We start from the raw sequence: 23,601 nt of genomic DNA, 5'->3' as shown, positions 1-23,601 counted from the left end.
CGGCCGCCCAGGGAGGCGGGCAGGCAGGGAGCGAGCTCCAGCCAGCAGCGGCCGCCCAGGGAGGCGGGCAGGCAGGGAGCGAGCTCCAGCCAGCAGCGGCCGCCCAGGGAGGCGGGCAGGCAGGGAGCGAGCTCCAGCCAGCAGCGGCCGCCCAGGGAGGCGGGCAGGCAGGGAGGGAGCTCCAGCCAGCAGCACCGGCCCAGGGAGGCGGGCAGGCAGGGAGGGAGCTCCAGCCAGCAGCGGCCGCCCAGGGAGGCGGGCAGGCAGGGAGCGAGCTCCAGCCAGCAGCAGCCGCCCAGGGAGGCGGGCAGGCAGGGAGCGAGCTCCAGCCAGCAGCGGCCGCCCAGGGAGGCGGGCAGGCAGGGAGCGAGCTCCAGCCAGCAGCGGCCGCCCAGGGAGGCGGGCAGGCAGGGAGCGAGCTCCAGCCAGCAGCACCGGCCCAGGGAGGCAGGCAGGCAGGGAGCGAGCTCCAGCCAGCAGCGGCCGCCCAGGCAGACTGACCTCTCCCTTCTGCAGCGGGGTGGTTACCCGCTCCTGCCCTGTGGGGCTTGAGAGCTAGGGCTGAGGGCAAGAGAAGCTTGGGGGGAAATGGCCGCAGCTGGGCCACGCCGCAATCAGCCCGCAGCTGGGCCTATAAAGGGGCTGCTAGGCTGAAGCTTAGCCAGAGTCTCTCTCTGCGTGCAGAGAGGGAAGGGTCTGGCTGCAGGGACCTGAGGGGTACCTAGATTGGGGCAGGGCTGAGGGGAAAACGGCCAGGGGAGCTCCGGCCTAGAAACCCCCAGGCCGTGAGGCCTACATTAGGGCCTATTACGTACTGGGGTTGCAAGGGAGCAGCCCACAGGTAGACAGAGGCAGCATGTCCAAACCCCCTCGCCTGTGATGAGTGGCTGATACACTGCAGTCTGTAAATGTTGTGACCTATCAGTTAGCCATCTTTTAATCCATTTAACGTGTGCCATGTTCATTTCATATTGTTCTAATGCTTTATTCAAAATGACATGTGATCCTCCCAAGTCCAGTGTCTTCCAGAAGTGGAATATGTTACATCATCACTGCATGACCTTTACCGAACTAGGAATCGCATCCAGAAAAATGATCAAGTTAGTCTGACAGGACCCATCTTCCCTAAACCATGTTGATTGAATCCTCCAGGAAAGCGATGTACCTTTCTCTACACCAGGGGTTCTCAAACTTTTGTACTGGTGACCCCTTTCACATAGCAAGCCTCTGAATGCGATCCCCCTGATGAATTAAAAACACTTAGAATAATAGAATATATAAACACTTTTTTATATATTTAACACCATTATAAATGCTGGAGGCAAAGTGGGGTTTGGGGTGGAGGCTGACAGCTCATGACCCCCCAGGTAATAACCTCATGACCCCCTGAGGGGTCCCAACCCGCAGTTTGAGAACCCGTGCTCTACACAGACCTCATCACTTCTCCAGCTGAAGCCACAGCAGCGTGAGCAAATCACTCCCTTCCACCCCATCAGCGCTACCATCTTGGGCTCCCTTTTTGGCCTGCTCTCCACCCACAAGCTGCATTAGTTTCATTAAAACTGTTTTATATTGATTAAAACCAGTACAAATGCCGGCATGGACAGTGCTAATTCAATTCAAGCTTGGCTTAAATCAGCCAGGAATCAGTTTCAGCGACCCCAATATAAACCAGGGTGAGATTCAACTAGTGTCACACAGGGGGTTGCACTGGTTTAATCTGCATCCATTCAAAGCCCACAACTTGGCGACAGCCCCAGCCCTTGATGAGCTCCTGTTGGACCCAAGAGAGCTGCAGAATGCCCTGGTCACGTTGTAGCATCACACTGACATTAATAAATGCAGCCCTTGCGAGCACACCTTCTGGCGCCCTCTGAAAACGCATCACAGCCCCACACAGCATCTGCCGTCAGAAGAACCAACGGTACAAAACGTGAGACGAAAGAGTGCTAGCAAATGTTAATGCAGGAACGAGCGCCTTGCCCAAGCTCCCAGTGCCTGGCGCGGAGCTTGAGCTTCCAGCCGCGGCTCTGTTTGCAAGGCCCCAGCACTGCAGCGCCTGTGTTTGGAACAGCTCTCACCGCGTTTCCTGACCCGGCACCCAGCCACCTTCTGCGTAAGGAGTCAAGTGTTTCTGTAACTAACACTAATGCTGACTCAGCCTCTTAATAGTCCTTTGCTTCGCACTGGCTCTGTGTTGGACTCTGTCCAGCGCAGGGGGACAGGCTCTGCCCAAGGAGCTGACAGTCCCTCTCTCACACACACGCAGGCGCAGGATGCCGTGGGCACCAAAGGGTGGGAAGGATTTCGGGTTTGGGAGTCTCCTCCCGCAATTATAAGAAATGGATTCAGTAACACCATGTTTCTACCATTATTTACAGGAGCCCCCTGCAAGTGGCACTGGGTCAGTCAGGACACCAGGATCCTGTCCCCTAGGCTGGCACAAAGGTGCGCCTCCTATGACTTCTCCTTTTATACATTGATACAAACTAGGTATGTATCACACTCCAGATGTTGTGAGTTACCACCCTTCTCCGTGTACCTGCTAGTTCAAACAAGACACCCTTCTCCATTATCCTGCCATTCCCTCCTTATCTTACAAGGGGTCAATGTCTTCCGGTGCCACCTTGTGGGAACTTGTTTATGTAGCGACCTGAGAGATGTGTGTGCTTTTGTACCACCCTTTCCAGTCTGGAATGTGCTGACTTGGTGTTAGCTAACACAACATAAGAACAGCCCTACTGGGCCAGACCAAATGTCCATCTAGCTCAGTATCCCGTATTCCAACAGTGGCCAGTGCCAGGTGCCCCAGAGGGAATGAACAGAACAGGGAATCATCAAGTGATCCATCCCCTGTCGCCCATTCCCAGCTTCTGGCAAACAGAGGCTAGGGACACCATCCCTGCCCATCCTGGCTAATAGCCATTGATGGACCTATCCTCCATGAATTTATCTAGTTTTTTTAATCAACCCTGTTATGGTTTTGGCCTTCACAACATCCTCTGGCAAGGAGTTCCATAGGTTGACTGTGCGTTGTGTGAAGAAATACTTCCTTTTATTTGTTTTAAACCTGCTGCCTATTAATTTCATTTGGTGACCCCTAGTTCTTGTGTTATGAGAAGCAGTAAACAGCACTTCCTTATCTACTTTCTCTACACCAGTCATGATTTTATAGACCTCAATCATATCTCCCCTTAGCTGTCTCATTTCTAAGCTGCAACGCACCAAACAAAAACTCTAATCGACGACCCGACTGGGCAAGTGCCAGGCTTCTGCTCTCCGCAGCACGTCTGGCCAGCTCCCAACGGTGTCAGCACCTGACACGGAAGATGCGCATTGTAGTGGTGGTGCAGTCAGCCCTCCCCGTCTGGGCTGGAGGGAGGCCACACCACCGCACTACATGCATAATTACTCCATAGATGAACGTGAGAGAATTGCCGAACCGTGCCCGTGGAGTGCTGCAAACTGTCAGGCAAATCAGGGATGACTGTCCAATCTAGGAGAAGATCAAGAATGAGCTCTCAAAACTGGAGACTCTCATACAAAACCAGCCTTCCACACAAACTTCCATGTGCCTGGACTTTACAAAAACGAGACAAGCCATTTACAACGCACACTTCACTTCTCTACAGAAGAAAAAGGACAGTAAACTATCTAAATCCCTACATGCCACAGGGGGCTACAACAGTGGTACCCTCAACTCACCTAACAATATTGTTAATCTATCCAACCACACACTTAGTCCAGCAGAAGAGTCTGTCCTATCTCGGGGACTCTCTTTCTACCCCACCACCCCCACGAACATGATACAGTTCTGTGGTGATCTGGAAGCCTACTTTCGTCATCTCCGACTCAAGGAATATTTTCAACACACCACTGAACAGTGTACTGACCACAGGGGAACCCTCCTACCAACACTGCAAAAAGAATTCTGCGTGGACTCCTCCTGACGGTCGAAATGACAGACTGGACTTCTACACAGAGTGCTTCCGCAGACGTGCACAGGCTGAAATTGTGAACAAACAGCTTCACTTGCCCCATAACCTCAGCCGAACAGAATGCAACACCATCCACAGCCTCAGAAACAACTCTGACATCATAATCAAAGAGGCTGACAAAGGAGGTGCTGTCGTCATAATGAACAGGAGGCTGCCAGGCAACTCTCCAACACCACATTCTACAGGCCACTATCCTCTAATCCCACTGAGGAATACCAAGAGAAACTATACCATCTGCTCAACAAATTCCCTGCTAGAACACAGGAACAAATCTACATGGACGCACCCCCAGAGCCCCAACCAGGGGTATTCTATCTGCTACCCAAGATCCATAAACCTGGAAATCCTAGATGCCCCATCATCTCATGCATCAGCACTCTTACAGACGGATTATCTGGCTATTTGGACTCTCTCCTCAGACCCTACGCTACCAGCACTCCTAGCTATCTTCAAGACACCACTGACTTCCTGAGGAAACTACAATGCGTTGTTAGATCTTCCTGAAAACACCATCCTGGCCACCATGGATGTAGAAGCTCTTTACACCAATATTCCACATGAGGATAGACTACATGCCGTCAGGAACAGTATCCCTGATGAGGCCACGGCACACCTGGTGGCTGAGCTTTGTGACTTTGTCCTCACCCACAATCATTTCAGATTTGGGGATGACTTCAAGTCAGCGGCACTGCTATGGGTACCCACATGGCCCCACAGTATGCCAAAGTTTTTATGGCTACTTAGAACAACGTTTCCTCAGCTCTCGTCCCCTAGCGCCCTTCCTCTACTTGCGCAACACTGATGACATATTCATCATCTGGACCCACGGGAAGGAAGCCCTTGAAGAATTCCACCTGGATTTCAACAATTTCCATCCCACCATCAACCTCAGCCTGGACCAGTCCACACAAGAGATCCACTTCCTGGACACTACAGTGCAAATAAGCGATAGTCACATAAACACCACCCTATACCGGAAACCTACTGACCTCTATACTTACCTACGTGCCTCCAGCTTCCATCCAGGATACATCACACGATCCATTGTCTACAGCCAAGCCAAGATACAACTGAATTTGCTCCAATGCCTCAGACAGAGACAAACATCTACAAGATCTTTATCAAGCATTCTTAAAACTACAATACCCACCTGGGGAAGTGAGGAAACAGACTGACAGAGTGAGACGGGTACCCAGAAATCACCTACTACAGGACAGGGCCCACAAGGAAAATAACAGAACGCCACTGACCATCACATACAGCCCCCAGCTAAAACCTCTCCAGCACATCATCAATGATCTACAACCGATCCTGGAAAATGATCCCTCACTCTCACAGACCTTGGGAGACAGGCCAGTCCTCGATTACAGACAGCCCCCCAACCTGAAGCAAATACTCACCAGCAACTACTCCCCACACCACAGAAACACTAACCCAGGAACCAATCCCTGTAGCAAACCTCGTTGCCTACTCTGTCCCCATATCTACACTAGCAACACCATCAGAGGACCCAACCACATCAGCCACACCATCAGGGGCTCATTCACCTGCATGGCTACTAATGTGATATATGCCAGCCTGTGCCAGCAATGCCCTTCTGCCATGTACATTGGCCAAACCGGACAGTCCCTACGTAAAAGAATAAATGGACACAAATTGGACATCAGGAATGGTAACACACAAAAGCCAGTGGGAGAACACTTCAATCTTCCTGGACATTCTGTAACAGATTTGAAAGTAGCTAGACTTGAACAAAAAAATCTTCAGAAACAGACTTCAAAGAGAAACAGCAGAACTAAAATTCATTTTCAAATTTAACACCATTAATTTGGGCTTGAATAAGGACTGGGAGTGGCTGGCTCATTACAAAAACAGCTTTGCCTCTCCTGGAATTGACACCTCCTCATCTATTGTTGGGAGTGGACTACATCCACCCTGACCGAACTGGCCCTGTCAACACTGGTTCTCCACTTGTGAGGTAACTCCCTTCTCTTCATGTGCCAGTATAATAATGCCTGCATCTGTAATTTTCACTCCATTCATCTGAAGAAGTGGGGTTTTATCCACGAAAGCTTATGCCCAAATAAATCTGTTAGTCTTTAAGGTGCCACAAGACTCCTGGTTGTCCAATCTATTCTCATCCTAGAGGCATTAGAGCCATTCACATGGCTACCCCCTTGGCTTTGGATAGGATAAGAGACCTTACGATCCAACTGTAATCCTGCCGTTACTTTTACTGGTTCACTATCACCATACAAAAGAAGAAGAATGCCACCTAGTGTGTTGTTGTTCTGCCCAGGCAGGCCTGCTCTGGTTCACAGCCTTTGTTCACACTGCTAGTTATGCCTAGGGCTCCAGCAAGGCCTACACGGACTACTGCAAGCCCTGCTCTTTCCCTCTGCAGGCTACAATTTACACACCCCACCTTATCACATGCAAGTGCCCAGTCCCTTATCTTCTGCACACGCACAATGTACACCCATTCGCTGCTTCTCTGGAAGCAGCGCACCCCCGTTTACTGGCATCGCTTCAGTTCAACACAAGGCACCTAGACGTGTCTACAGTAAAACCGGTTTCAGTTTATTTAACAGAGCTCGAGTTACAGATTCAAATAAAAGCAAGGAAACATGAGGTTACAGGTAAAAGAAAAACATAAAACGTAATCTAGAGCCTGGACTTGTTAACAAGTCCCTTTCCTGTCTAAGAAGGCATTTGTCATCCAGTGGCCAGGGTGTCCAGCACTTCTCCAGTCCAGAGCACAGGGACCTACTTTTCAGGAGACATTCCCGTGACAGAGTCCCCTCTGTAATGGATAACATCTTGTGCCCTTTCTTCTTCTCTTATACACCCCCAGACTTGGTCTCTCCTCATTACCTGCAGCTCAGCCCTGAGGGTCCCCATGGCAGTCTCTCTTCTTGGGGTTCTTTTGTCTTTGTCAGTGCTGTGGCCTGGATCCTGTCCAGACTGTAAACACAGGTCTGAGCTGGGTCGGAAAGCACTGACTGGCCTCACTCTTGAGTTTGCCAAGACCCATCCCACCACAGGTGATGTGCTTCTGCCTCAGTTGTTGTGGAACACAATATTTGACATTTTACATCTCAGAATATTTCCTGTACAAATGTCCCGCAAGACCCATGGCAATCAGCTGGCTTAGCTCAGCAGTGACCACACACGACCCACCCTCCCTTCGGCAAAGCACTGAGAAGCTGGTAAAGCCACAGGGGTAACATGCGAGTCTGGGCACGCCAGCATCATAGGCTCGTACTTGGCCATTCTCTGCAGGATGCCAGCAGCTACCTCCTCCCCCTGGGTATCCCAAGCAGCCGCCCTAGGCCACTGCTCATCTCGCAGCTCTCACTCCCCAGGTGGGAGCACTGCCAAGAGGGCTCAGGACTAGGGCTTTTCGGCATGAGCTCTGGGTTGGGAACCCTGGCTTCTTGGCCTGCCGGTGCACACAGCCCTGGTCACACCTACCCACAGACTGCAAACACTGGTTAGCCTGGAGGGCAGCCACTCCATGGCCTCGTTTCTCCTTATGTCACCCTTTAAACAAGAACAAGTCTTCTCCCAGAGCCATGGCTGGCTGCATCCATGCAGGTGAAGGGGCCTGCCAGGAGCTCTGCACAGCTCCTCTCCTGACTGCAGTCACCCGTCAGTCCACTATCCATGTGCTCAGGGCCAAGCACCCTGTCTGCTGCTGGCCTGATCCTGGCCTCGCACCCCACACTCCGCCTCTGTGCCAGTATTGATATGGCCTTGGCCCTCACTGCTGTGCCAGGGCACAGGGACTACAACCAGCCTTCCCAGAGCTGGGCGCGCTCCGCGCCCTGGCCTTCCCGCTCCAGCAGGCTGTACCGCCAGGGCCCCTGCTGGCTGCACTGGGGTTCTGAGGGTATGCCCTTTGCTTTGTTCCAGGGCCCAGTGGACTCCGGAGGGCTCAGTGCGTCCCTGGGGAGAGCTGAGGTTTGTGTCAAATGGCCGAAGACTTGCAGTGCAGAGATAAAATACCTCCCGCACAGGAGTGCCCCTTGCCCTCCTAGCAGCTCACCCCATGCCCCCATGCAGCCAGCACGTAGGGACCTCAGCGTCAGGCCTGGGGGGCGGGAGTCCGGGGGCAGCTCCACCGGCCAGGGAAGCAGCCCAACGCAGCGCACCCAGCTGCAGGCAGGGTTAGGGAGAGCAGCAGGGAGGCCAGCGCGGGGACTTTCGAGAGTGGTAGCAGAGGGACTGGCACAGCAGCAGGAGGCTTTCGAAGAGCAGGGGGTTCCAAGCAGGGGCAAGGGGAAAGTTAGAGGGTGCAATGCAGCAGGGAGGTTAGGGGCAGTGGCAACAGGAAGGCTTGGGGGTGCAGTGGGGGGCGCAGCAGGGCTGGAGGGCAGGGTCGGTGCCCTTCCTTATCTGGCTTTCCCCAAACTCCATGTGCTGGTCAAAGAGCACCTTGCGCTGCTTGATCTCCTTCAGCACCCGCAGCACCTCCGGCCCCACGGCACCGCCCTCCAGCAGGTTATAGTTCTCTGCAGGGTCAGCCTCCAGGTCAAAGAGTATTGGGGGCTCATGGGGCGTCAGGGGCGCTAGCCCATGGCAGTCCGGGTCAGGGGTCGTCCCGCTCTGTAAGGAACCTGGGAGACAAATGCAAACAGCTGAAGCCACCTTCCCTCAGCCTGGGTCCCCAAAGCTGGACTGGAACCACAACCAGAGCCCTGACAAGGATGCAGGTCCCCCATTCCGCCCCCAAGGAGGATGCTACCTTGTGTGAAGAAATGGGCCTTGTGCTTCCCGTATCTGATGGCAAAGACGCCAAGCTGGTCGCTGGGGCTGGACGGGTAATAGATCATCATCTGCCGCGGACTCTGTGTGAGCAACCAGAGGCAGAGTCATATGGGGCCGTCCGTGGCTGAGCCATGTATAGGGAGGGAGGGGCAGTGGCTAAGCCATGGCCGGGCCAGTGGCCGTGGACAGGGAAGGAGACAGGACAGGACAGGAGCCAGTGGCCACAGACAGGGAAGGAGATGGGATGTGGTGGCACCGAGCCTTGGCGGGGACAGGCCAGGTGCCAGGCCAGTGGCCACACAGGGGGAAGGAGACAGGCCAGGCCAGGAGCCGGGCCAGTGGCCATGGACAGGGAAGGAGGGGGACAGGCCAGGTGCCAGGCCAGTGCCATGCAGGGGGAAAGAGACAGGCCAGGCCAGGTGCCAGGCCAGTGGCCACACAGGGGGAAGGAGACAGGCCAGGCCAGGAGCCGGGCCAGTGGCCATGGACAGGGAAGGAGGGGGACAGGCCAGGTGCCAGGCCAGTGCCATGCAGGGGGAAGGAGACGGGATGGGGTCTCAGAGGCTGGGCTCTAGCCCAAACTGAATGTCTACCCTGCAGTGCTAGAGCTCCGCAGCCCAAGCCCCAGGAGCCCGTGCCAGCTGACCGGGGCTCAGACTCGGTGCTGCATTGGTTCCTGCAGTGAAGACGGCCCCTGAGTCACCCCCCGCCCCCTCCCGGGCAGACAGTGTGCGGAGCAGCCACTGGCAAGGGCAGCCTGTCAGACACTGAGGCCCCCCCGATCAACCCCCCTCCTCGCAGCGTAACCGTGGCAGCATTGGCTCAGGGCACTCACCTTCCCCCCTCCAAAGAGCACCGGGCTCAGGTCGTAGCCGTCCAGCGGGACACTGGGAAGAGGCACCCCGGCCAGGGCAGCCAGGGTTGGCAGGACGTCCAGGGTGCTGGCCATCTCATGGGTCACGCCTGGCACCAGGCCACGGGCACGAGGAGAAAAGTTTGGGTGCCGTCAGGCCCCAGCGATAACTCCCATCGTCTCTCGAGCACGCTGACACCCTCCTCCCCACCGCCCACATGCTCCCCCAACTCCCAGAGCCCCTCCCTCTCCCAGGAGGGCCCCCAACCTCCCGGGACAGGGGGATTCGCCCTGGGGCCTGGAGCAGAGGGGCTGAGAGGGCCTGGGGCAACAGCCTCCTCTGCCCAGAATTTGGGGTGCCAGGCCTACAGACACCCCCCCAGCCATAGGTACGCATTGTCCCCCCCCACGTTCCCCTCCACAGGGGTGAGGCCTTTGGATCCTCTGCCCCTCCAGCTCCGCACACTCCCTGGTTATCTTCCCCGCACGCCAAGCAGGAGTATGGGGAGGGCTGATCTCACTGGGCCCTGCACAGCCCCCCAGAGCTGTAGTTTCGGCCTGTCCATCGTAGTCTCCTCCCAGGCCGTGCAGAGACTGAGGGGCCTCCAGGCAAAGGTGGGCCCAGGTCCTGCTGTCCAGGCACCAGCACTGCCAGGCACCGCAGAGCGGCTGTGAGCAATGCCAGGCTTACCCGGGGAGATCCGGCCCGGCCAATAAGCCACCGCGGGCTCCCGCATCCCGCCCTCGTACGTCGTTCCCTTTCCACACTTCAGGAGGCCCGAGCTGCCCCCACGGGCCATTCGCATGGTCTCGGGGCTGCGGGGAAGGGGAGAGTGCCCATCAGCGAGCACACAGGTTAACACGGCCCTGCCACGGGCGGTGCTGGCCCGGACCCGGCTGGGGGCCACGCTGCCCCTTCCCAGCCAGCTCCCTGCGGGCACCACAACCCCACTGGGTGTCCGTAGGGAAGGGCACAGCCAGGCTGGTGGAGACCCTTGGCTCTCGGGTCCCACAGGCGGCTCTGGCCGAGGAGCGAGGCAGGCCAGGCCAGCGGTAGTCCAGAGGGAGCCTGGAGGGATGTTCATGTTCCAGCACCGGGCTGGGGATGTCCCTCGCCTGGGAAGTGGGGGTGTGGGCAGGGCCTTCCCCGCCCTACTGCTCCCCCCTGCACAGCCCCGAGAGAGCACAGGGAGCCGTGGGGGTGGGGCAGGGGGGAGCACGCTGAGCAGCCTTACAACTTGAAATCAGATCAACTCCATAACTTACAAGTCATTCCAAATGTCCCCCACCCTGAAGGTCCCTGTCACCCCCCTGCCCCAAGCACCCCGTATCCCTGGGCCCCATCCCCACCTGCCCCCAACCCCCGCAACATCCCCTGAAACCTCCACCCTCAAGCACCCCAAATCCCCCTGCCCCATCCGCCCCAAACACCCCCTGAAACCTCCTTGCTCCATCCCCACCTCCCCGCAACCTCCCCAGCACTTCTCAAATCCCCCTGCCTAATCCCCAACGCCCCCAGCACCCCTATATCCCTGAGAGTCCTGCTCCCACCCCTGACCCCACGCTCAGCCCAACAGCCTCCCATCCCTGGGCAGACGTGGCGGGGCGGGGGCAGCTCCCCAACTTGCTCACACTCACCCATTGTCCGCGGTGAAGAAGACCAGCGTGTTCCCCTCCAGGCCGTTCTCCTGCAGTGCCTGGAGCAGGAGCCCCACTGAGCCGTCCAACTCCATGAGGGCATCCCCAAAGGGACCCCGCAGCGACTGGCCCACGTACTCCTGGCTCCCAAACTGGGGGTAGTGGGTGTGCTGGGCAAAGGAGCAGACAGTGAGAGGGGATCCCTGCAGCAGACTGCAGAGCTAGGACCAGCTACCTCTGGGGCTGCCAGGCCAGGGAGGAAGCTGTGGGGGCTTTTCCCTTCCTCCGGGGATCAAGCGGGAGCCATTCATCGTGCTGCAGGAGGGGGGGTACAGGTGCCCCCTTGCCCTGCCCCCCAGTATCTCTAGGTCTACCCACCACCGCCCCAAGCCGTGCCCAGCCATCCCCACCACCCCTACCCCACTTACTCCCTCCCCGACACATCCAGGTGCCTGCACCTACCCTCCTGTGACGAAGTGGGACTGTTCTTAATGTTTCCTCTGAATAGTGTGGGGGTGCCTCAGTTTCCCCTAGGCAGTTCTTAAGTATCTAGGGGGTGGGATAAGGGTGTATGATCCTTGCAGAGCCCTAGAGGGTAGGTGTGTGCAGGGGTCTGGACACAGAGAATGGCCGACACCCTGTTTCCTGGCACCTGACGGCCTGGGCCCTTCCCCCCTGCAAGGTGAGAGCTAAAGGGTTGGAGAACAAAGGAATCCGGTGACCTCCTGGCCTGGGAAAGAGACAAAGCCCAGAGGAGGAGGGGCTGGAGGGAGTTTCAGTTTGGGGCTGGCTGGGGACATGGAGTGAAGGGCAGACATGGTTGTCTGGCTCACTACCCCCCAAATGGACCCAGCTGAGGGGTCCTGTTCTCTGCACCTGCAAGCTCTGTTTTAGACCATGTTCCTGTCATCTAATAAACCTTCTGTTTTACTGGCTGGCTGAGAGTCACGTCTGACTGTGGAGTTGGGGGGCAGGACCCTCTAGCTTCCCCAGGACCCGGCCTGAGCGGACTCGCTGTGGGACACGCATGGAGGGGCAGAGGAGGCTGAATGCTCCGAGGTCAGACCCAGGAAGGGGGAAGCTGGGTGAGCTGTGTGTCCTACAGACAGGCTGCTCCCAGAGAGGAGACTTCCCCAGAGTCCTGCCTGGCTTCGTAGGGAGCAGCTCCAGAGCACCGCCCGGGGACTCTGTGACTCCTCCATCCTGGCCAACCCCGAGGTGCCCATGCCCACCCCCAGGCTGCCAGCCCCGGCACCTACATGGGACGCGTAGTAGAGCAAGAAGGGGTGGCCCCGGCGGGCACAGTCGGCAATGAAGTCGCGAGAGAACTTGTTGTAGCGTGACACCAGCTGGGGAAAGGCGAGCGGCTGCTGCAGGATGCTCTGGTTTAGGAACAGCGGGACAGGCACCACGCCCTGGTCGCACGTCCCAAAGCACTTGGTGTCTGGGGGGAAGCAGGTGAGATTCTGGCAGGGGCCCTGGAGCGAAAGGAGAGAACGCTCTGCATCCCCACCTGGCAGGCAGCAGGTACCAGCCCCCCACATGAGCTCCCCCCGAGACGCAGGCACATACCCAGTGCCCCAAGGACGAGGCTCCACTCCCACCCAATGACCAGTTCGCACCCCCAAATCACTCTGGAGACTAGCACTCCTCACATATCCCCAGAGACCAGGACCCATTCCCTACAGCACCCCACAACCCAACCCTTCCCCAGGGGCCCGGACCCCATCCCACCCCCCTACAGCAACCCCCTCCACACAGCACCCCACAACCCAACCCTTCCCCAGGGGCCAGGACCCCATCCCACCCCCCTACAGCAACCCCTTCCCCAAAGCACACCACAACCCAACCCTTCCCTAGGAGCGTGGACCCCATCCCAACCTACAGCAACCTGGATTCCCCCCTTCCCCACAGCACCCCAAACCCAACGCTCCCCCAGGGGCCTGGGACTAGATCCCCCCAGCCCAGGCTGGCACGCCCCCCTCCCCCACCTCACAGGGACAAGGCCCCATTATTCCCTTTGTGCAGCACACCAGGGACTGGCCAGACATAACCCCCCCGCCAGGAAATGTGAACACTTCTGGGTTATTGGCATACACTGACTCCACCAGGAAAGGGGGAGCCCAGACTGCCCCGCCCGGCCCCATATCCACCTACTCCCCAGACACTGACCCAGCCATCCCTCCCAACTCCACTCACCCAGCCCATGCCCGCCTCCAGCCACTGACCCACCCTGCCCCCCATTCACCCAGCCTGTGCCCCCCAAAGACACAGATCCAGCCTGCCTCAGCCATCCCCCAAGACACTGACCCAACCATCCCTCCCAACCCCCATCCACCCAGTCCCTATTCACCCAGCGCCTGCACCCCCAAGACACAGACACAGCCTGCCTCACCCAGCACCCCATCCACCCAGCCCAGCCCCCACTCCAGAGAGATCCAGACCCTGCAAGCCCCAGCCTCCTGCCAGCCCAGCCACGCCCCCAGCACCCCATTCAGCTCCCCCTCTCACCCCCCGGCCCAGCCTGGATCCCCTCCCAGCCACCGCCAGCCTTCTGATTCAACTCCCTCAAGCACCATCCCAAATCAGCCCTCGGACCCCCAGGGCACCTCCCCCAGGCACTGTACCGATACCTTCCTGGCCCCACAACATGCTCCCAGCCCTGCAAGGGGGCCAGGACACCCCCCAGCCCTGTGCCCCAGGATGCCAGAAGCTCACCTGGTCGTGGGAGTAGGGCACCCCCAGGAAGTGGTCAAAGCCCTGGTGGATGGGCAGGAAGGAGCCATTGGCCCCCAGTCCCAGGTGCCATTTGCCGACCATGGCTGTGGCATAGCCCCGAGCCTTCAGCACTTCCGCGATGGTGACCTCGGACAGTGGGAGGCCTCCCCGGGAGCCGGGGTAGAACACGCCAGGGTAAACCCCGGAGCGTGTCTGGTACCGACCCGTCAGCAGGGCCGCCCTGGGAATGAGAGGAGCCAAGAAAAGCTGGAGCAGCCGGAGGAGTCCTGTGCCCATGCCCATACGAGCTGCCGAGCCCCCAGCTCAGCCCAGCACAGTCCCTTGGGTTGACAAGCCTCCAGCCCAGCCCTGAGCCATGGGGCTGCCAAGCCCCTGGCCAAGCCTAGGAGAAAGAAGCCTAGTTGAGCCCCTGGAGGGAGATGTTTTGTTCAGTGGTACCAACACCCCATGGCAAGGGAAGGCTGGTGCTCAGTGGGCTGACACCCCTCTCTCCCCATCCCCTGCTGAGTTCACATCCCTCCGACACAGACCCCCCTTCCCAGCTCCCTTTCTGTTCATTAACCCCCAGCCCCCGGTTGGGGCATCAGCAGAGCCTGGCGGAGCCCAGGGTCCCCGGACGCCTTCCCTGATGAGCACTCGGCTCTCAAACGCTGGCCCTAGGCCCCGGCTAGTCAGCTAGGGGATCCAGCTCCAGCTGGTCCTGGCCTCTGCCAGATCCAGGTGCCCGGCCTCGGCCACTCTTGGGCCCGTCTCCTCCTCTCAGCTTTCGAGCACACATCTGCATCCACTGCTCCTCCTCTGCTCTACAGATCATTGGTCCTGGCCACCCTCAATCTGCCCCCAGCGATGATAATTCACATGGAGCGCTCTTGGGCCTTGCTCCATACCATCCCTCCATCTCCTCGTTTGTCAGCCATGGCTCAGACGCCAAGCTTGGCTGGTCTGTCAACCGTTATCCTGCCCACTGCAGCTGTTGGGAACTCGACTCTCCAAAGACCTAGTAGCACGATGTCGGGAGAAGTAGCGCTCCCTGACCGGCCCACAACCTCATCAACATTGTCCAAGTTACCTAGCTGTCTCCCTTCCTTCCTAGGAAGTGCACAGGTCTCAGCCCTATAAAACAACAGGCCTCAGAGTGCGTTCGTACGGCTAAGCTGAGCCTTTCCCAGCAGCTCTTTGGAACGGAAAATGCTCTGCAGAGATGGAGACGTCCCCATGACTTGGTTTCCTCCTCCTCCAAGTGTTATAGGAAGTACAGTTCCTAGGTACGGTACATAACCTGCCTGACTTGTTCTCTGAACTGCTAGGTAAGAGCTAGCCAAGAGCTCCTTGTCTTCTTCCAGCCAGACATTTGGTTTTACCATCACTGATCTAAAAGTCTTTTTCTTGCCACTTCTGTCACGTCTCCAGTCCCCTTTGTGCCACTTCACCTGTCCTCGTGCGACAGCCAGGCCATCCGTAGCGCCAAAGAGTCGGTGCAGACCACTGAGTCACCCACCCGTTCTGGAATCGTACCACATTTCCCGTGGCCATGTTAGAGTCCCAGGGATCACGTCTCTCCCTGCCTTAGCCCAGCACTGATGTCACAGGGATGGTATTGAACCTGCTGCTGAATGGCAAATACACAATTGGACCATCCTTATCAGAGATTACAAACAGCTGCGCTGCAGCCCACAGGCCATCCCAGGATACGCTACTATGTGCTGCCTTCTCCTACACAGGACTATTCCCACCTTAAAATACCTCACTCCTCCCAGCACTGCCTTTCAAGCTCCAGCCCGGCTTCCTGCAGCCTGCTCTGTCGCCCTCACCCTGCCTTTCCAAATCCTGCCAGCTCCACTGTCATGCCCCACACACCGCGAAGGCCCCATCTCTCCTCCTGCACCAGCTCTGTAAACTCCCCGCTGCCATGCCCCATCTCTCCCTCTGCACCAGCACTGCAAACTCCCCACTGGCTCCACGCTGCCGTGCCCCACACACTGCGAAGGCCCCATCTCTCCTCCTGCACCAGCTCTGTAAACTCCCTGCTGCCGTGCCCTGTCTCTCCCTCTGCACCAGCACTGCAAACTCCCCACTGGCTCCCCGCTGCCATGCCCCATCTCTCCCTCTGCACCAGCACTGCAAACTCCCCACTGGCTCCACGCTGCCGTGCCCCACACACTGCGAAGGCCCCATCTCTCCTCCTGCACCAGCTCTGTAAACTCCCTGCTGCCGTGCCCTGTCTCTCCCTCTGCACCAGCACTGCAAACTCCCCACTGGCTCCACGCTGCCGTGCCCCACACGCTGCGCACGTCCCATCTCTCCCTCTGCACCAACACTGCAAACTCCTCATTGGCTCCACGCTGCCGTGCCCCACACGCTGCGCATGCCCCATCTCTCCTCCTGCACCAGCTCTGCAAACTCCCCACTGGCTCCCCGCTGCCGTGCCCCGTCTCTCCCTCTGCACCAACACTGCAAACTCCCCACTGGCTCCCCGCTGCCGTGCCCCATCTCTCCCTCTGCACCAGCACTGCAAACTCCCCACTGGCTCCCCGCTGCCGTGCCCCATCTCTCCCTCTGCACCAGCACTGCAAACTCCCCACTGGCTCCCCGCTGCCATGCCCCACACACTGCGAAGGCCCCATCTCTCCTCCTGCACCAGCTCTGTAAACTCCCTGCTGCCGTGCCCTGTCTCTCCCTCTGCACCAGCACTGCAAACTCCCCACTGGCTCCACGCTGCCGTGCCCCACACGCTGCGCACGCCCCATCTCTCCCTCTGCACCAACACTGCAAACTCCTCATTGGCTCCACGCTGCCGTGCCCCACACGCTGCGCATGCCCCATCTCTCCTCCTGCACCAGCTCTGCAAACTCCCCACTGGCTCCCCGCTGCCGTGCCCCGTCTCTCCCTCTGCACCAACACTGCAAACTCCCCACTGGCTCCCCGCTGCCGTGCCCCATCTCTCCCTCTGCACCAGCACTGCAAACTCCCCACTGGCTCCCTGCTGCCGTGCCCCATCTCTCCCTCTGCACCAGCACTGCAAACTCCCCACTGGCTCCCCGCTGCCATGCTCCATCTCTCCCTCTGCACCAGCACTGCAAACTCCCCACTGGCTCCCTGCTGCCGTGCCCCATCTCTCCCTCTCACCAACACTGCAAACTCCCCACTGGCTCCCAGCTGCCGTGCCCTGTCTCTCCCTCTGCACCAACACTGCAAACTCCCCACTGGCTCCCCGCTGCCGTGCCCTGTCTCTCCCTCTGCACCAGCACTGCACACTCCCCATTGTCTTCACTGTGCAATGCCCCACACGCTGCACACGCCCCATCTGTCCCTCTTCACCAGTGCCACAAACTCCCCACTAGCTCCACGCTGCCGTGCCCCAGATGCTGCTCACGCCCCATCTCTCCCTCTGTACCAGCGCTGGAAACTCACACAAATCGATCAGTTTTGGCCCCTCTCTAGGTCATCTCGCCATGGCTCAGAAGGTTCCAGCCTTCACACAATGCTGGGGAAGCAAAAACCCAAAACAACGTTGTGACGTTCTGTACCTCGTGGAACACCCTACACCCCCATGTTCATCCTTATAAAATGATTGTGTGGTACCCAGTGCAAAGTTTGTCATGTCGGGTGTCTTGGGAAGGCTCGTGATGCACTGAGCATGGTTGCTATAGTGATGTTATAGTAATTGTTGTTGCTGTAATGTTACAGGTTATAATTCCCTGTATATAGTTATGAGGCTGAAAATGTGCCCTCATGGCTTAAAATAAGCCCACGCAAAAACTCTCTAAGAGCAGAGGGGCAGTTCACACCTCATCAAGGCATCTATGGGACAAACCCAGCCCAGTCTCACAGGAACAAAGGACACTGGCCTAGGCAGCAGCAAAGGATCTGTTGGACTCTCAAGTGAGTCACCCCCCTTCCCTTGGTCAGCCAGTGACTACAATGAGATAATGCTCACCTGACTCTGAAGGGAGTGGGGGGCAAAGCCAAGAGGGAAGAAAGGACATGATAAAAGGGAGAGACGTTTGCCATGCTCTTCCTCTCTCTTCCACCTCCATCTACAGACATCACCACCACCAAGCGACCGAAGCGCTGATCAAAGGGAAGAGCCTGGCTAAAGGGCAACCAGCCAGCCTGTGGTGAGAAGCATCTAAGTTTGCAAGGGCACTGAAGGTGTTAAAATCAGCTTAGAATGCATTTTACTTTTATTTCATTTGACCAAATCTGATTTCTTATGCTTTGACTTACAATCACTTAAAATCTCTCTTTGTAGTTAATAACTCTGTTTCTTTATTCTACCTGAAGCAGTGCATTTGGTTTGAAGTGTGTCAGAGGCTCCCCTTGGGAGAACAAGCCTGGTACATATCAATTTCTTTCTTAAACTGACGAACTCATATAAGCTTGCAGTGTCCAGCGGGCATAACTGGACACTACAAGACGGAGGTTCCTGGGATTGTGTCTGGGACCGGAGATATTGGATAGTGTCATTCAGTTGCACAATCCAAGGAGTGACTGACATGCCAGAGGCCGTGCGTGAACAGCCCAGGAGTGGGGGTTCTCACAGCAGAGCAGGGTAATGCTGGCTCCCAGAGCCAAGGATTGGAGTAACCTAGCAGATTATTGGTCCAGATAGCACCAGAGGGGAATGTCACAAGTGTCTTCTCCCCACTCTGTCCAGCAGCCTTGGGGAAAGTGCCCTAAAAACACCAAGCTCACACCCCACAAGGTCTAGTTTCTACTCTTCCCCAGAAGGCTGCGAACATTTCTGTCCCTTTGTGCAAGCCAAGGTGCTGTACCCTGGGGTAACTCATTCCTCCCCTTGGCACATCAGCTGACACCAGCAGATCTCCCAGCACTTTACAAAGGAGGCGGGAGCTCCATGTGAGACAGGGAAGCTGAATCACAGAGCGAGGAAGGGACTTGCCTGAGGTCACCCAGAGCCAGGAATGGAACGCAGGTCTCCTGCACCCTGGTAAGACCACCCTTCACAAGGTCCCTTCAGGCTGAGCTGGGGCTAGACTCCCCATCTCTCACGCAGCAGTCACAAGGCTCAGCCATGTGGCCACACTGTCCGTCAAGAGCAAATTAGGTGCGAATGTAACATATGCTAGGACCCTGCGGCTCAGACACCCACTACAGAGAGTGATTTGTGACACTGCTACTTCGCTGGGGGGGCTGGCTCACTCCCTGGAGCTCCAGAGGCTCCAGGTTTCCCAGCCAGAGCTCGCAGGTTCATTCCCCGCCTCCCACACCATGCCCCAATAACCCAAATAGGGCGTCATTCCCCTGGCCTGCGCTGCTTGTAACCACTCGATCCTGCTCTGCTCCTGGAATTGACACAAATAATCCCGAGACCCGACGCTCTGCTATGGCGTGCCATTCTTCTGTAACCCGCTGGCAGTGTGTGTTGTGTCTCTTGCAGGGGCTGATCCACACTGAGGGTAAGAGCCTGGTGTCCCACCTCACAATGGGAGAGGTCGGCACTGTAAATCGGAAGACCGTGGACTCAGGCCCGGCAAAAATACATTCCTTGGTATGCAAGTTAGCGCCAGCACCCTAGGTGAGTATACACTGCTGAACCGTGTCCTCAGAAGGGAATCTGGGTCTTGTGCTAATACTTGTTTTACTGGTATGGTTAATGGGAGCTACCCCTTTAAGAACAGGGTGAGGCAGACCGTAAGACAGAGAAAAAGAAATGCAGAAAAAAGAAAAGGAGGACTTGTGGCACCTTAGAGACTAACCAATTTATTTGAGCTACAGCTCACTTCATCGGATGCATACTGTAGAAAGTATACTGTAGCTCACGAAAGCTTATGCTCAAACAAATTGGTTGGTCTCTAAGGTGCCACAAGTCCTCCTTTTCTTTTTACCAATACAGACGAGCACGGCTGCTCCTCTGAAACCTGTCTGTACGCAGGAAGAGAACACTGCCTGGACGAGCTTCAGGCTGTGACACTTTTCCTTCCCCGAAAACAGCCTCATTCCCCAGGTGTGACACTAGCAGCGCTGTGGCCTGGCTGCCTTGGGCTTTGCTCATCAGCTGCACGGACGCCCAGCTGGAGCGCACCAGCCTGAATCCAGCCCAGGAGAAATTTACAGCTGTTCCCGCCTACGGGGCGTGGATGGAAATGAGCTGGAGTTCTGTTTCCCACATCTCTCTCTCTCACGCACCCCCCGTTCTTTGCAATGAACTGTAAACTCTTGAGGCAGGGACCGTATGCGTCTGTCCGATGTCTGGCATAAGTGGGCCCCAATCTCAGCCAGGTCCTCAAGTGAGAACTCCTGCGGCGAGGGCCAAAGCTGCCGCACCCTACAGCTCCACCTGTCAGACACACACTGGGGGAGGAGGTCAGACGATTTAACCTTTTAAACAATTTCACAGTCTCAAGGCTGGCTGCGTGGCTGTTCGCTCACACAGTTGCTGCCATCGGGGCGGACGTGCAGCTGCCGGCTCCCCCGATCCTGTCTCTGTCACCCACAGACATTATCATCAGGCCGTTTATCCCGCTCCTGCAGTTCAGTAGGGGGGACATCAGACCACCCCTGTGGCCCCAATTCAATTCCCTGCTGTTTCTCAGTGCTCTGCCTTCAGAGACCACCAGCCAGTTTACCGCTCTGTCCTGGGAGGGGCTGCAGACTGGGGAGCGGGACAAAGCTGGACCTACCGTGAGGGGCTGCAGATCGGGCAGCTGGCATAGAAGTCGGTGAATCTCAGGCCGCTGGCAGCCATCTTGTCCAGGTTGGGCGTGGCTGAGGTGGGGTGCCCATAGCTTCCCAAATCTCCAAACCCCAGGTCATCCGCCAAGATTAACAGGATGTTGGGAGGGCTGGTGGCTGCAGAGAGCAAGCCCAGCAGGCCCAGGGCACAGAGGAACCAGACGCCCGCCCACCTCATGTCCCCAGAGGCCCCCCGAGCGTGGACGGGACGCTGTCTCAGCCGGCCCTGCTCTGCTCATCCGATGCCCCCAGCTGCCCGCTGGCCCGGGCAGGGCCGCTCCGCCCAGGACCTGCCGGAGAAAACACAGTTTAGCACCCAGCCAAGTCTGCACGACGCGCGGGATGATCTCAGCGAGCGGCTTCGAGCAGCAGCAGCAGCCTTCCCCCCGCTCCCGGCAGCCAGAGCAGCAGGGCCCCGGCCCCGGCCCCGGCCCCGGCCCCACAGCTGGGCGCCGAGCGGCCGTTCTGCAGGCTGCCGGGGGCTCGGGAGGCTCCCCCCGCCGGGCGCGAGACCCAGGGCAAAGCGGGGCAGGGGGCGGGGGCGGGGCCGGAGCGGGGGGCGGGGCCGGAGCGAGGGGAGGGGAAGGGCCGGAGCGAGGGGCGGGGCGGGGGCCCGGGCCGCCCTTACCGGCCCCGAGCGTCCTGGGGCAGCCGCTCTACGCCGCGCGCCGCCGGCCGTCACGTGGGGGGGTCACGTGTTCCCGAGGCGGGCTCCCTTAAAGCGGCCGCGCGCGGGCCAGGCGAGATCCTGGGGCGGGGGCGGAGCCTGGGCGGGGCTCCCGGGGGCGGGGGCGGAGCCTGGGCGGGGGCGGGGCTACCGGGGGCGGGGCCTGGGCACACACCCATCCCAGCTGTGCCGTGGAACAGGCGTGTGCGTCCCCCGTGGGCCGGCCGAGGGGCCCGGCCTGCTGCACAGCATTCTGCAGCCCTGGCCAGCGGCACAGCCGGCGAGATTTCCCCGGGGCCGGGCCCTGCAGTCGCCCCCCGGGCCACAGGCTGCTGTGACCGCAGAGCGCTGTACGGGGCAGCGCCTGGCGCAGACCCTGCCGGCACGCTGGGTACCTGCCGGAGCACGCCAACGCCCCCCACGCCAACGCCCCGCACGCCGGAGCACGCCAACGCCCCGCACGCCAACACCCCGCACGCCGGAGCACGCCAACGCCCCCAACGCCCCGCACGCCGGAGCACGCCAACGCCCCGCACGCCAACACCCCGCACGCCGGAGCACGCCAACGCCCCCCACGCCAACGCCCCGCACGCCGGAGCACGCCAACACCCCGCACACCAACGCCCCGCACGCCGGAGCACACCAACGCCCCCCACGCCAATGCCCCGCACGCCGGAGCACGCCAACGCCCCCCACGCCAACGCCCCGCACGCCGGAGCACGCCAACGCCCCCCACGCCAACGCCCCGCACGCCGGAGCACGCCAACGCCCCGCACGCCAACGCCCCGCACGCCGGAGCACGCCAACGCCCCCCACGCCAACACCCCGCACGCCGGAGCACGCCAACGCCCCCCACGCCAACGCCCCGCACGCCGGAGCACGCCAACGCCCCGCACGCCAACACCCCGCACGCCGGAGCACGCCAACGCCCCCCACGCCAACGCCCCGCACGCCGGAGCACGCCAACACCCCGCACACCAACGCCCCGCACGCCGGAGCACACCAACGCCCCCCACGCCAACGCCCCGCACGCCGGAGCACGCCAACGCCCCCCACGCCAACGCCCCGCACGCCGGAGCACGCCAACGCCCCCCACGCCAACGCCCCGCACGCCGGAGCACGCCAACGCCCCCCACGCCAACGCCCCGCACGCCGGAGCACGCCAACGCCCCCCACGCCAACGCCCCGCACGCCGGAGCACGCCAACGCCCCGCACGCCAACGCCCCGCACGCCGGAGCACGCCAACACCCCCCACGCCAACGCCCCGCACGCCAACGCCCCGCACGCCGGAGCACGCCAACGCCCCGCACGCCAACGCCCCGCACGCCCCGCACGCCAACGCCCCACACGCCCCGCACGCCAACGCCCCGCACGCCGGAGCACGCCAACGCCCCGCACGCCGGAGCACGCCAACGCCCCGCACGCCGGAGCACGCCAACGCCCCGCACGCCAACGCCCCAAACACCGGAGCACGCCAACGCCCCGCACGCCAACGCCCCGCACGCCCCGCACGCCAACGCCCCGCACGCCCCGCATGCCAACGCCCCGCACGCCCCGCATGCCAACGCCCCGCACGCCGGAGCACGCCAACGCCCCGCACGCCGGCTTTAAAGGAAGTGAAAGTTCAGACAGCATCACAATAACCTAGAGTGACAAAGGGAGTCAGACAGGCGGAAGTAGACCAAACGAAAAGGCCGACTAACAGAACTCCAGGACTGTGTTAAGATCATGCCCAGTAAACAAGAGACGTGTGGGACCAGAAATCAGTGAACCAAAATTGGTGTGTCAGATATTCGTCCTAACTAGTGGACAACATCATGAGGGGACAAGCTATTTAGCTTGTCACTCCCTTTTGGGGTCCTCAGAAAGAGCCTCTGGGGGGAAAGCTGGCTACCGCAATGCTGGCTGACTGAACGACAAACGAAGGGGCAGGAGGGAGCTTCACCATCATAACTGCAACCCTGACCTTCTCCTGGGACCCTGGGTTCTACTGTGACAACACAGTCCCTTCTTCGTCCTGATCCTGAGAGGTGTCCTGACAAGGCCAGGTCAGAGACAGGGATCACAATGACATCTTGTGACGGAGGGGGAATTCTCTAATATTTTGTATGAATACTGTGTGTGCCACAGTTTCTCCTATGTGCGCCACGATTAACGGGGGCGGGGGGGGAGGGGAAGGTTGCAGAGTTCCAGATGTGACTGATGCCTGGCCATCTGGGGCCTGGGGCCCATGCCCATG

The 23,601-nt window shown here is 59.0% G+C and overlaps 1 protein-coding gene across 4 annotated transcripts; it reads right to left on the bottom strand.

Annotated features, from left to right (window-relative positions):
• Positions 1-6,557: 6,557 nt before the first annotated feature.
• On the bottom strand, positions 6,558-21,377 carry ARSA (arylsulfatase A). 4 transcript variants are annotated; one of them, XM_077838046.1, is made up of 10 exons: positions 17,936-18,045; positions 17,410-17,482; positions 15,429-15,607; positions 13,978-14,218; positions 12,519-12,737; positions 11,260-11,429; positions 10,313-10,437; positions 9,604-9,731; positions 8,746-8,848; positions 6,558-8,617 (listed from the first exon to the last, which is right to left on the bottom strand). In XM_077838046.1, the coding sequence occupies exons 3-10, from the start codon at positions 15,452-15,454 to the stop codon at positions 8,313-8,315; spliced, it is 1,317 nt and encodes a 438-aa protein (XP_077694172.1). In that variant the 5' UTR covers positions 15,455-15,607; positions 17,410-17,482; positions 17,936-18,045; the 3' UTR covers positions 6,558-8,312. The 4 variants fall into 4 exon arrangements, with proteins under 4 accessions (XP_077694172.1, XP_077694180.1, XP_077694156.1 ...); XM_077838054.1 differs by having other exon boundaries at positions 15,429-15,604; XM_077838030.1 differs by lacking the exons at positions 15,429-15,607; positions 17,410-17,482; positions 17,936-18,045 and adding exons at positions 20,643-20,984; positions 21,323-21,377.
• Between the last annotated feature and the right edge of the window lie 2,224 nt (positions 21,378-23,601).

Source organism: Eretmochelys imbricata, chromosome 1, assembly GCF_965152235.1.
Source record: "Eretmochelys imbricata isolate rEreImb1 chromosome 1, rEreImb1.hap1, whole genome shotgun sequence".
NCBI classification, from domain to species: Eukaryota; Metazoa; Chordata; order Testudines; family Cheloniidae; genus Eretmochelys; species Eretmochelys imbricata.
This window is presented reverse-complemented; position numbering and strand designations above follow the sequence as displayed.